At 34.2% G+C, this 12,931-nt stretch overlaps 1 protein-coding gene across 7 annotated transcripts in view; it reads left to right on the top strand.

Moving 5' to 3' along the window:
• The first annotated feature begins 3,117 nt into the window (after nt 1–3,117).
• PTPRC (protein tyrosine phosphatase receptor type C) overlaps nt 3,118–12,931 on the top strand; it is a 119,693-nt gene continuing 109,879 nt past the window's right edge. For 6 of the 7 annotated variants that reach the window (XM_017506075.2, XM_017506076.2, XM_037730479.1 and 3 more), the window contains exons 1-2: nt 3,118–3,278; nt 3,367–3,482. In XM_017506075.2, the coding sequence (XP_017361564.1) occupies nt 3,410–3,482 (73 nt within the window). In that variant the 5' untranslated portion in view covers nt 3,118–3,278; nt 3,367–3,409. The remainder of the gene's footprint in view (nt 3,279–3,366; nt 3,483–12,931) is intronic. The other variant, XM_037730478.1, reaches the window with a different exon arrangement.

The following is a 12,931-nucleotide window of genomic DNA, read 5'->3' on the forward strand; positions in this document are numbered from 1 at the left end:
TATTATTTCTGCCTAGAATACTTTCCTTCCCCTCACACTCACTTAACTTCTACTATATTTTCTTCATGTCTAGCTCCATTGATTTGTATTCCAGGCAAACTTCCCAACCTCCTGAATAGACCAAATATCCTATTATATGCTTAAATCAGAGTGTGAAGTACTTCCTTTGTGCTGAAAGTGTCATGATTGGATAATTAATTATTGTGTCTTCCACTAAGTGCAGATAAGGAAAAGAGCATGTCTGTTTTTTGCTCACTGTCTTTCCTCTGGTCAGGTAAAATGACCGTCTTACATTAGGAGCTTGCTTTATATCTGTTGAATGAATAAGTGAATGGATGAGTGAATGAATGAATGAATGAGTACTGTCTGCCTCTGTAGTTAACTTGTCATCTGTTTCTGTCATATGTCACCTCAAAAATCTGGAAAATGACTTGATTGATTTAAGTAAAATATTAAGTTTTTAAGCTTTTAAAAATCTATTTTAAGTTGATTAGCTATGATTGTTTTGAAATTGTCTTCATTAAGGTTTGAGATGACTTTGGATACGTACTGTTTTCAGCTACTCAACAAGTGCCACTATGTTTACTACGTATGAAATCTGGTGTTACTTCCTGGCCATTTCCTAGACTCAGTTGTTCTTTGTAAAATACCCATTTATCAACAGCCAGCCCACCCTCCCTCTGGGAACCAGTGAGAGTGGATCACATCAGCATGTCATAAATACGCCTTCTGTTTTCTTTGAGAGTTTTCTGCTGATGCAAGCAGAAGGCTTGGATGCCAGGCCCGTATGTGATAGGGCAGAAGTTTCCCTAGATATTCTGTGGGAAGACCAGCTGCTACCCAGAGTCCTGCCTGGATGTCCGGCTTAGTGTAGTATGCTCTCAAGGGCAACTGGGCTCCATCTCATAACAAGCCGCTAGGGCCTTCCCTCTTGCCAACCCGCCTGATGGCCTGGCCCTCAGGGCTATCACACCTCTGGTTTGCCATTGTCTCCATTCTGGGACATTGGAATTGTATATACATTTATCTGCTAATTTCTCTATAATTCAAGCTCAATGTATTTTCACCTTTATAATATACAATGCAGATTTTGCTACTGAAAATTCTGATATTTCCTGTAGACACTAAACTCACTTTTAGCACATTAAATATGTTAAAACATTACATATATGTTGGATTAACACATATGCTGCAACTCATTTGTTGCTAATCTATCTTGGATTCCTTGGGTAGGATCTGTCTTCTCACCTGTCTGAAACGCAGTTGAATCTCCGAACTTCTTACTATTTTTTCAAAGCCACGAAGCCCTTTTAAAATGCTCAAGACTGCTAAACTTACGTTGTCATGGAGTAAATATTTTATATATTTTCTTCCTTTAAAAACATCATATGCACTTTTCTCCTGGCCTCTAATTGTGCCAAACATTCTGCCATAACAGCAAGCTGACAGAACACAAGTATTTGCTTAAAGATATTTAGAGCGAATCCCCAAAGAGCTTTCTGTTGCAGATGTATTTTAAGACATAGGCTGAGGAGCTGAGTATTCAAATCCATGAGCTCTGACACTGATGTTTTATTAGGCCTACCTACATGAAAATTAGTGCTTACTTACATAGCTATCATATTTAAAAATACATCTGCAAAAAGGGAATATTACCTTCGCCAAGTCAAAGATCTGTCTTTTAGAGTATTGTAAACTTACGTAGTACAAGAAGATTGGGAAATGGGATGAGAAAAACGGAGGGCAATAGTAAAGTAAGTAGGGAAAGTAAGATGAAACTTGGAGACTTGGCTTCCACATTTAACTTGTCTGCATCCTAGATGCAAGATCTTAGACAAATCAACTAACCTCTCCGAACATCACAGATAAAATGGGGAATAATAACATTATCTAGCTCAAGGGTATTGTACAAATCATACAATGTATGTAAAGTGAAAGCATAGATCCTGCACAAAGTAAGCACTTCAGAAGTTAAATATAATAATCATCATCATAGTAAAATAATATACGTAACTGCAATCTTACTGAAATGTTACTACCTAGAGTTTAAGCTGTGGGATTACTTCCATTTGCACCAAGTGTGATAGAAATTTGGCTCTTTAGTTCCTAGCAGCCAATGTAAGAGTAAAACAATTAAGATTGTAAATATCAAAAAGATTTATTTACTCAAATACAAGAACCCTGCAATAATGCTTCTTAACTAGAGCTTGCAGAGTTACAAAAGGGCTCTGTCTGTCTAAAAGCTCGCTAAGCATTATCTATAGTTCAAATAAATGAGTTGCACATAGTTGTACTTTTATTTTTAAAGGCATATAAATAATGTAATAATAACACAAATTCACTTAATTGTATTGTTGGATTTATGTATTTTTTGCCAGTAAGCATTTTCCTAATAGATGGACTTAACTAAGAACATCAGAATTGTGAAGAGCATAGTGTATTCATTTGCTATCTTCTTTATCAAAAAGGAGAAGGAAACAGGTTAACTTTTGTTAAAGACATCTCTTGTTTTTCACTGTCCTTTCTCTCATCAGTAACATCAAGAACATCCTAAGTCACAGAAGCATTAGGTTTTGGAAGCAGGGTTTGCTGTAATTATAGTAGAAATGACATTCTGATTCCACTCCTAACTTCACAAGGGTATCTGTGGAAGATTTGGGGCAAGACTGTTAAGCTGTCTGAAAGTGCTTTTGCATAAGAAATGGGTTTTACTGCTAAAACTGTCATATTGCTGAGTTTTCAATGCCCTAATGGTGAATGATACTGGGTTGCCAAAACTAACCAGATTGGTAGTTTTTTTGATTCATTTGGCCATCTTAGTAAGTCAAATATTGGTATTTTCTACTAAGTCAGGTAGCATCTTGCCAAACCCCATTTTGTTACACTCATGCTGAATCTGCTTCTCATCTCTTGAGTAAGAAAATTATTGATTATTTTGTGAGGATTTAATTTTTTTTTTTTTTTAGAAAAAAATGATAATGGATACTGTTAAGGACTATTATTTGGATACTTTAAAAACATCATCCTTAATGGGGAAATCTTTTAAAAGGCTTTCTAACTTCTTGTAATTACTTGAATTAAGGAAGTGCAATGCCATTCTACCGACTTAGAACAAGTTTTTTGACTTCCTGCAAAGAGGACCCTTACAGTATTTTTGGAGAAGTTAGTAAAACCGAATCTGACATCATCACGTAGCAGTTCATGCAGTTAGCAAGTGGTTTGTTCTTAGGGTAACAGAGGAGGAAATTGTTCCTTGTCTGATAAGACAACAGTGGAGAGTATGCATTTATTTATTTACTTTTACAGTTTTGATTCGTTTTTACATCGAAAAACTTCTGCAGAGATAACCATTATTTTGCCTTTCAGAAGGACGCATGCCGTTTCTTAGGGATACGGCTGACTTCCAGATATGACCATGTATTTGTGGCTTAAACTGTTGGCATTTGGCTTTGCCTTTCTGGACACAGAAGTATTTGTGGCAGGTAAGTACAAGAATGTTATTTTTTTAAATTATTTTTTCTCTTTTGGAGGAATGTTTGAAATAGACATAAAAATAATTTAAATGTGTTGGTAACTGGAAGTGAGAAGTCTGCTGTAAACCGTCAAAGCTGTCTCAGAAAGACACAGCTTGTTGTGTGACAGAGTACATTGTTTCTGTTTAAAAAGATTCCAATGTTTGGGGACAAAAAAATGCAACTTTAAAAGGAACACATTGTCTATCTGTATCTTTATTTACAACTGTTCAAAGATTTTACAAAAGCAACGCTGTTACTTAACATTTTATAAATGTGTGTGACAAGAACACACATTTATAAAAGCCTGAGAATTTTTTTATGATAAAATAAGTGCGTTTTTATTCTTTTAACAAAAATCAGTCTTTTAAAAAGTCATAAGACGGCTTTGGTTTTATGTAAGCCACTCTCTCTTTTCAGACCTGAATTTGCTTCCTCAAATTTTGAGTTTAATTGACATATTTTGTTGAATACTTGGGTATCTGATAGCTCAAAAATATATCGAGGTATTTAGTAAACTATTAACTGTCTGCGTGTTTTTATCATGGAATGCATTTTAAATCAAGTTTTTAGTTTCTTACTAATACATTTTTGCTTTAGAAATTCCTGGGGAGCCACCGCCCTTCCTGGGTGGTGGGTAAATATGACAGCCTTGATGAGACAGAAATATTTAAACTCTTAAAAGTCATGCAAATGCTATATCCCATAGGAAAATGTAACTAGCTGGACCTCCAGTGCCCAATAAAGTTTGAAATCTTTGCACATTTACGGTCTATTCAATGGAGAGTTCCTGCGCGGTGTCAATTTGAATCATGGGTACATTTCAACAGATTATAGAATTTAAGTAATAATTAATATTTCTCTTTATGATGTAGTGTCTAAAAGGACATTGAAAATAAAATTTGTGTAGAAATTCCAAAAGCATAAAAGGTATTTTAAAACATCTTGCTTATTAAACTTCACGTTGAAATCTTTTTCTGACTTTTATCATTCTCCTTTCCTCTGAAAGTCAGGGAGGTACCGACATCTTGAGCATGTTAAATTGTCAATTTATATGTGGAGTAACCTAAGACAGTGAAAAGCAAAACAACCTAAGATAATTTTGTTGTTGTTATGGCTGTTTTGTTTTTTATTGCAAAGAAAAATTTTTTAAAAATCTATATAGGCGCAGCATTTTGTCTTAGTACAGAAAGTTCTTATCAAGTTACCATCCCTATAAAGTTTGTTATTGTAATAAAAAGTAAATTATAAAGAATAATTTCAATAAGTGATATATGTATTTTATCACAAATCAGAACATATTTTCATTTAAAATTCCCATTCAGGAAATGTTGAAAAGCATTTTTAAATGAGCATAAAGAAATACTGAAACATTTAAATGAGCATGAAGAAATACTGAAGCAGAGGAAAGACCTTAAAAATTCAACCCAATCTATTAAGGTTTTTTTTTTTTAACCATAAAACACATCTTTGAATTTGTAATTGAAATAATAATGTAATGGAATCTAGAAACTTTTATATCAACTTTGCTGAATAATTTATACTATAACAAATAAATAGATATACATAGATTTATTTTGAAAAATCAAGTTTATCTTCAGTTGCTCACATAAGTATTGAAAGCAAATATTTTTCTGAAAGACATTGGTAGAATCGCTGAGATATATGCTAATATGTAGGAAAACATATACAGATATAATCATTTGTATCTGCAAATATTGTTTATAATCCTTTTAAGTTCCAAGAAACATTTTGCGATTTGATGTATCATTTGGAAAGTTCTTAATGCTTTTAATTATATATATAATTTTATTAGCAACAAATGACTTGGATACTATATTTCATTTTAATGTGTTAAAATTAGTTTAATACCTATAGGAAATAATAAATTTTTGGACAACAAAATGTATATTGTATGCCCTAAAGGCATACAGAAATACAGCCGAATGTAGAGAGCCATCAGTGGTAACTATGCACAATTCAAATATTTTATTTAAACTCTAAAATGCACAAGTGGGCAAGGCCAAAGTTAAGCTTTGCCAGGGCAACAAGCAGGCAGGCTTTAGTTTTACACAAGACTTCCTAATCCTCTTGCTCTGTGCCTCTTTGCCATGGCAACGGGAAACCAAACTTTGTTCAAAATTTCTAAATAATTTTGGGGGACACTGGAATTTTTAAGAATGCAGATAAGGGTGAGTGTTCTCTGGTGTTAATAAAACTGTAATGTCAGGGAAATCTACCACACCATAGTATGGCAGTTAAGAGTATATGAGTTATGTTATGTGAGGTATTTGATGCGTTTTGTTATGATTCATAACGGTTAAGACTCATTTCCTGGGCATAATTCTTCATTTTTCCATCTGCATTAAAAATATATATCTCATGTTATAAACGTGGATGGTGCCTTGTACATCACAGACATTCAATGAAAAGTAATTGAATTTGGTAAGCATTCTTATGAAGTTCTAAATACTCCAGAATTTAGAGAATGTGAGTAGAATTACTTGTTGATTTGAAAAAAACAATTTCCTACTAAAAACTTGCCTGTGACCCTTATAGCTAGAATTTGAAATGCACTTTGTTACAGGAAAGGCTACGTGGGGTTAGGGCCTATATTATCTTTTTCCCTTTTGCTCTGCGTAACTAAGTATGGGGGCAGAGTAGTTAGCTTGAATTTAGTTCTTTCCTTGTTCTGGACTATTTGATATCCTCTCATCAGTGACTATTAACCAGCATAGAAATATATATGTTTCTACATTGTTCATATACATGCACATATATTTCTTTATATAGATGCACACACATAAACTAATTATATATTTGTGGGTTATATATACTAGTCTATCTACCTGCCTGCCTACCTACCTATCTACTGGTTCTCCATATTTGTCTACTTGACGTTTCATTGACTTTAGACCTTGGCCTGTGTTATTCTTTTTTTTTTTTTTTTTTTGGCGGGGGGAGCGGGGGACGGAGCCTCACTCTGCTGCCAGGCTGGAGTGCAGTGAGGGCTATCTCTGCTCACTGCAACCTCCGCCTCCCAGGTTCAAGCAAATCTCCTGCCTCAGCCTCCCAAGTAGCTGGGACTACAGGTGTGCACCACCATACCCAGCTAATTTTTGTATTTTTAGTAGAGACGGGGTTTCACCATGTTGGCCAGGATGGTCTCGATCTCTTGACTTCATGATCTGCCTGCCTTGGCCTCCCAAAGTGCTGGGATTGCAGGCATGAGCCACCACGCCCGGCCCCAGTGTTGTTCTTTTTTCTCCACGTGGTTACATACCTTTGCCTACTGTGTGTTGATCACTCTGATTCTCCATCTCCAGACTCATCCCTCATTAACATGGAACTTACTTCCTTTCCTAAACCAGACATTGACATGCTCCCCAAGTCCTGAAATTTTGCCTTGTAATAATTTCTAATAACTTCTTACTTTGACACCTCCATTGCCATCATCTTAATTCATGGTTTTATTATTTCCTACCTGTAACATTGTAATAGTTTTTTAATCAGTCTGAAGTCTCATTCTTTTTTATACGTACTCTCTTGACACCTTAAAAAATAAAATAAAAGGTGAAGGGGTACTCATGTGTTCTCATTGCCTTTGGTGTAAATTCTAATCTTTTTGCCAGAGCAACTGATTTCACTAATGATCTGGGAGCTAGGCCTGGAGCTGGGAAGGGAGCTTTTTTTCTTTCTTTCTTTCTTTTTCTTCTATGATTAATTAAAATGAAACAAACAGGAGGTAGTTTTAACACCCAGCTGCGCTATACTTTCTCAAGGAATTTAAGGCTCTGGGCAAATCCTACCTCTTCTATGATCTTCTGTTTTGTCACTTTTGCCACAATATATCTCCACTGAAATTGTATACTTTTTATCACCTTTTCTTGGCATTTTCCAAGTCATTTTAATTTGCTGTTGTTGCGATGATGATTGGTGATGATGATGCTGGTGACGTGAATCAGTGGATTTACTGACACTGTAACCTTTGTGAAATCAGGTATAGGACACACAAAAGGCATAAACACATAGTTCCTGTCTTGCTTTTTCACGAGGCACTGAATTAATCATGGATTTAAAAAAATAAAACTGCAGATTATAGTGATAAAGGACAGGAAAAATTTCAAAGAGGGAAGTTAAAAAGAGGGAGAATATGAGGTTAAAAAAAAATTAACCAGAGGCAAAGTGGGAGGATGAGGGTAGCAGGACTACTTTGTCCAGTTAAATAAACTGATTTGGGATCTAGATGGGATCTAGATTTATAGGCTTTGCCTTTTTGTTTTGTTTTGTTTTTTTCTCTGCTCCCTTCTTTACTCTTCTCATCTCATCTCTTGTCTGGAAAGATCCTCATGACTTCCTAAAATTCCATAGTTTGAGAACATTCTTCCTAAATTTTCTTTGACCTTCTCTTTGGACATTCTAGGTAACTCAATTTGGGGGGTCAGTTTTATTCTTCAGATACACATTCCCATAGGAGGAAAAGTAAGGAATGGGAGGGAAATGCAAATCTGGCAGAGTGATAACATGAACAGATCAGGTCCAGTCCGGGCAATTGCTGGTTTGAGCACTGATACTAGCTCTCAGGGATTGCTTGCAAGGACACATGGAATATGGTGGATCCCAGGTGTTGCATTATGTGCACACCAAAAGTTTGCAGAGAGCTGGGAATAATTTCTTTTCAGACAGTGTGGTGATGAATGTCAATCTGAATAGGTAAGAAGCAGAGATTTGTGCTGAGATTGAGTCATTCTCTTGGTAAATGCACAGTGTTCACAAAGACAAGGTTTCATCTTCAGACCATGTGTGTATATGTCAGCTTGGTGCAGAGCAAGACATTTTTCAACGCTGACCTTTGATTTTTTTCTAGACATCTTATAGGTTGATGTAGTTATTTACATGGGAAACAATCAGAATGGAAATTTAACATATCTTTAGTTTAAAATTAATTTCAGTCTATTCTAAATATCTTTGTAAGTGCTAGACACCCAGCCCCATAGCAGTGGCCTATTACTGAAGGATTAGTGCTATGACTTTTGCATACATGAAGACGGCAATCTTTAGGATATGATATAAACAAAAAATAAAACATGGCAAGATTTTAACAATGTAATGTGATGTGTATTTCTATATAATACCCAAATGTACAAGAAGAAAAATTGTAGTAATCACTGGATTTCCTGTACATGGCTCTAACCAATGCTTAAGATTAGAAAATATCTAATTATTGCCTACAATATTTAATCTCCATTTCTGTCTGTATATCAGTGTGCTACTTCAACATCAGTCTGTCAAAAGAGCCTAGGAATTACTACTACAAGCAGATAATTGTGTGTTCAGGAATCACAACAAAAGTAAGAACAAATCAAGAAACAAAAGCTTTCTTATTCTTTCATCCAGGACAACAATAAATATACATAAAGTCAATATTAGTGAAGTAGACAAGTCTCTTCTATGCCAATTCATAGTACTTTCAACTGATTCATTTCTTAAAAGACAATCAACAAATTATCAATTTTTATTAGAGTCTTTATTAGAGACACAAGCTTAAACAAACATATTCTATGATACTTAACTCCATAGTATTTAAAGACTCAACATTTATTTCCTCTAAAAATGAGTCAAGTGTCTAAATGGAAAATGCCACCCACTGAAACTTCAATTTCTCCTATATAGGTCATTTATTAAAAAACTGTAATTACAATGCAATGATACTGAAGTATAAATGATCATCATTCATATATTTAAGAAAATACTTTCATCAAAGCTTGAGTAACTGCAAGAAAACCATTCACCCTCCAAAACAGGGATTTGCTAATGCTGGAGTAGAAGGCAAAGAGCTGAGGGTAACTGAGATAACACACTCGTATGTCTTAGTATATGGACAGCTGACATAGCAAACTTGACAGAAATCACTGATAGACTAGATGACACTCTCTGCATTTTAAATTAAAATAAAATTTGTCCTACATTCAAGAAAATAGCTTAGAAAAACGTATATAAATAAAAATGATGCCAAGAGACAATGTCAAAATGACTATATTATGTCAATANCTCTGAGTCTTATAATTAACTACACATTTTCCATCTCGGAGTAAAAGTAATTATGAAATTCACTCTAATTGTATAGATTTCTGTGTGAAATACTTGATGAAAAATATAATAATTTATTGATTAAAAGTATTAAGCATAATAGAAAATGAGGCAGAAACCACTCCAAGCTGGGAAACATCATGGCATTTGTAGTGATAAATATTTTGAAAATCTAACTCTATGAATTACATGATTTTGAGGTAAATCAGTCTTCATCCTTGATACACAGTTTCCTTACCTATAAAGTGTTGTAAGCATTAAAAGTGATAGTATTTGTAAAAATACTTTGAAACTATGAGAGGCTCTGAGAAATTGCAAATTTTTTATGTAAGTCCATGAAATCAGAGCACATAGCTCTTTAGTATTAAACGTGATTCCAGTGCTATCTCTTCCTTTGAGACGCTGTGAAGAAATAAAGGGATAGCTTAAGGTTAGGAGGTAGAAGAATAAACCCTTACAGGCCTTTGAATTCTTTTAGCTTTCCGTTCTTTATTTCATGGATTTTTCAGGCTTATCCAGAGTCTGCAGTCTTGAATAGTAAATCCATGGCCTTGTGCTTTGCCAGGGATTTCTTATTGTAAAAATAGCCTGAAGTGTTACCTGCCCTCAATCTCAACTGTGTCAATACCTACCATTACCAGGAAATCTCTGTAAAAGGCAGAGCTCACCTTTGTCTATCCCTCCTTTAATGGCGTCTATGGGGTAGAAAACATACTGATCCCATGATCTGATATCAAGGATGTCTTGGCTCAACTTTTATGAAAATAAATATTTAATTAGAATATATCAACATTTATGAGTTTTCCTTGAAGATAAATTTTGGAGGAAAAAAACTCCATTAGGTCAATTTAATTCCCTGAGTAATATACACATTCCTGAGTAATATATATATACATTCCCTAGTTAACTCCTTGCCAGTTTTTCCATTTAAATTATAGTTTTACCAAACTAATGTTTAGCAGCATCATTTTCATATAATTTTTACAATAACTATTAGATCCATTTTACCCATGTCAAATTCTGCTGATTATAGCTTATGCTTCTGGGAATTTTTCTTTGTGGTTATTATTTTTCTAAATGTAATTCTTCTTTTCAAACAATACAGATCTAAATTTTCCAAAACCATTTAAATTCTTCTTTTTAGCCAGAAGCATTTTCTGTGTTTAGTTTGGCTACCGCTAGTTTAGTTTTTTTTTTAAATTGGTTTTGTGTTTCAATGCTACAAAAATTATAATTTATGTAATTTTTCATTTTTGTCAAACTTATATTAACCACTTTCAATTGTATGTTGTGTTGAAATTTCTATCAGTGACATTAATGTGGAGATTGACAACTATTTTAGCTAGATTCATTTAAAAATATTAAGACACTTGATTATTATTTAGCTAGCCAATGGAAACTTCAGAAACACTTTTAAGACAGTCTAGAAATATGATGTTTTAATTCTCATTCATTTGTTTGGTATTCCTCTTACTAGCTTTCCCACTTAGTGCCAACTTCTTATTCATTATTGGAGCAAAAAGTAAATAGAAGAATCAATGTGATAAGTTTAAAATCTTCTCAGTGTAAAATGGTGTACGGGGAACGTGTCAAATCATCATACTTTGGTCTGTGTGCATTTAGGAAAAATAAAAGCAATTAGCATTGCACATACAGATGTAATTGAATCTCTTCAGATTTATTTAGCTTTATCTGTAACCACTTTGTGACATATAACATATACCCTTTTTGTAACTTGCATTTTTCAAAAAATGTGACCTTGTTTTGTCGGAAGACAAAACTATTGGATATGCTGTTTTTCTTTCTCTCCACATCTTTTTTCAATGGGGCAAATTATAAATTCTCTTCATAATTTACTCCAAAGATCAAGATTATGTCCCCTGGACAGCCCCACTCCCACCTGTATAACCCTTGCTCCTCAGCCCCTTTCACACCTGCACAAGTGTTCTTCTGTTGTGATGATCCTTTGAATGATCCTCTTGGAGTTCTCTTTACTGGGCTCTCTTGCAGCAACTGGTGAGGTCATGTAGGCTGTCACTGGGTCTCTGCTTATTTGCCAGTGCCTACAGGTCCACGGTAATTGTTTGCTGAATAAATGGATGGTCTGTCAGCTTCACCCAACTCTGTATGTAGAAGACACTTAATGATTCTTAAAAACAGTTTTAATTCCTTTCTTTTATTGTTGTTTATAGGAGTTATTTATGGTAAAATTTTCTACATAATAGAAAATTTGGAAAATGTCAAGAAATAGAAGGAAAAAGAAATTCTTTAGAGTTCCTGCTAACATTTTGTTTTTCTTCCTCTAAATTTCATATTCCATTTTTTCTAAGTAAACCATGATTATTCTAGACAATTTGAAAAATATAGAAATGAATAAATAGACAAATAAGAATTTCAGATTTCCAGTTCTCAAGATGAAACTTTCTGAGTATTTCATTTAACTAGGACAACTAGATGTATTCAGTTATTTATTAACTTATTATTTCATTTGATAAACAACTATTTTGTGAGTATTTTCCATGTACTGTGGGCTGAGGATATCATATTCTATGAAGCTGGTATTCTCTTAGTATCAGTGGCCTCTTGGAGATGATCTTAAATCTTTCAAAATCTTCATCAGCACCCCAAAGCTTCCTCTTCAACGTAGTAATATACCTTGCTACAGATTATTGGCATTACCAATGTTTTATAAATTACAAATTTAAAAGTCATGATTTTAAGAGCTACATAAAATATATTAAAAATTACATTCTTACAAGACTACCTCCAGGTCCCTGTTAAAACCAGATATTCCCTGCAGACTTTTAAGTTATAGAAGTTTTGGTGTTGTCACTGAGTTGTGCAGATTACTATGAGATATTCAGTAAATAAAGTTGGTAGATGTTTAGAGGTACTAGACAATAGTCCTATTTTGTTTGTTTTGTTATTTATTCTGAAAATAAAATGCTTGTTTGGAGAGAAAAGTTAAAACAGAGAAATACACAGCACACAAACAAACACTTAGCTTTTTTTTTTTTTTTGGTAATCTTTCAGTAATTTTCCAAGATCACCAGCTAATAGCAAATGAGAGTTGTAGGGGTGGGGTGGGGTCTTAATCTGGGTCTATCTGATTCTAGGTCTATTCTTTTTCCAGTGAGTTAACCAATCTTCTTAGTGCTCAGCTTAATAACCAGGAATTTAAGATGTGACTGCATGATGATGGGCAAACACAGCAGGACTGACAGGTAGCTGGTGGTTTCTCGGAGTTTGTTCATATAACATATGCATGTAAGTTCAACCACCTGATTTAGCTACTTACATGAACCATTGTGCACCTAGTTGCTTCTATA

The sequence above is a fragment of the Cebus imitator genome, unplaced genomic scaffold (genome assembly GCF_001604975.1).
Source record: "Cebus imitator isolate Cc_AM_T3 unplaced genomic scaffold, Cebus_imitator-1.0 Scaffold347, whole genome shotgun sequence".
NCBI lineage: Eukaryota > Metazoa > Chordata > Mammalia > Primates > Cebidae > Cebus > Cebus imitator.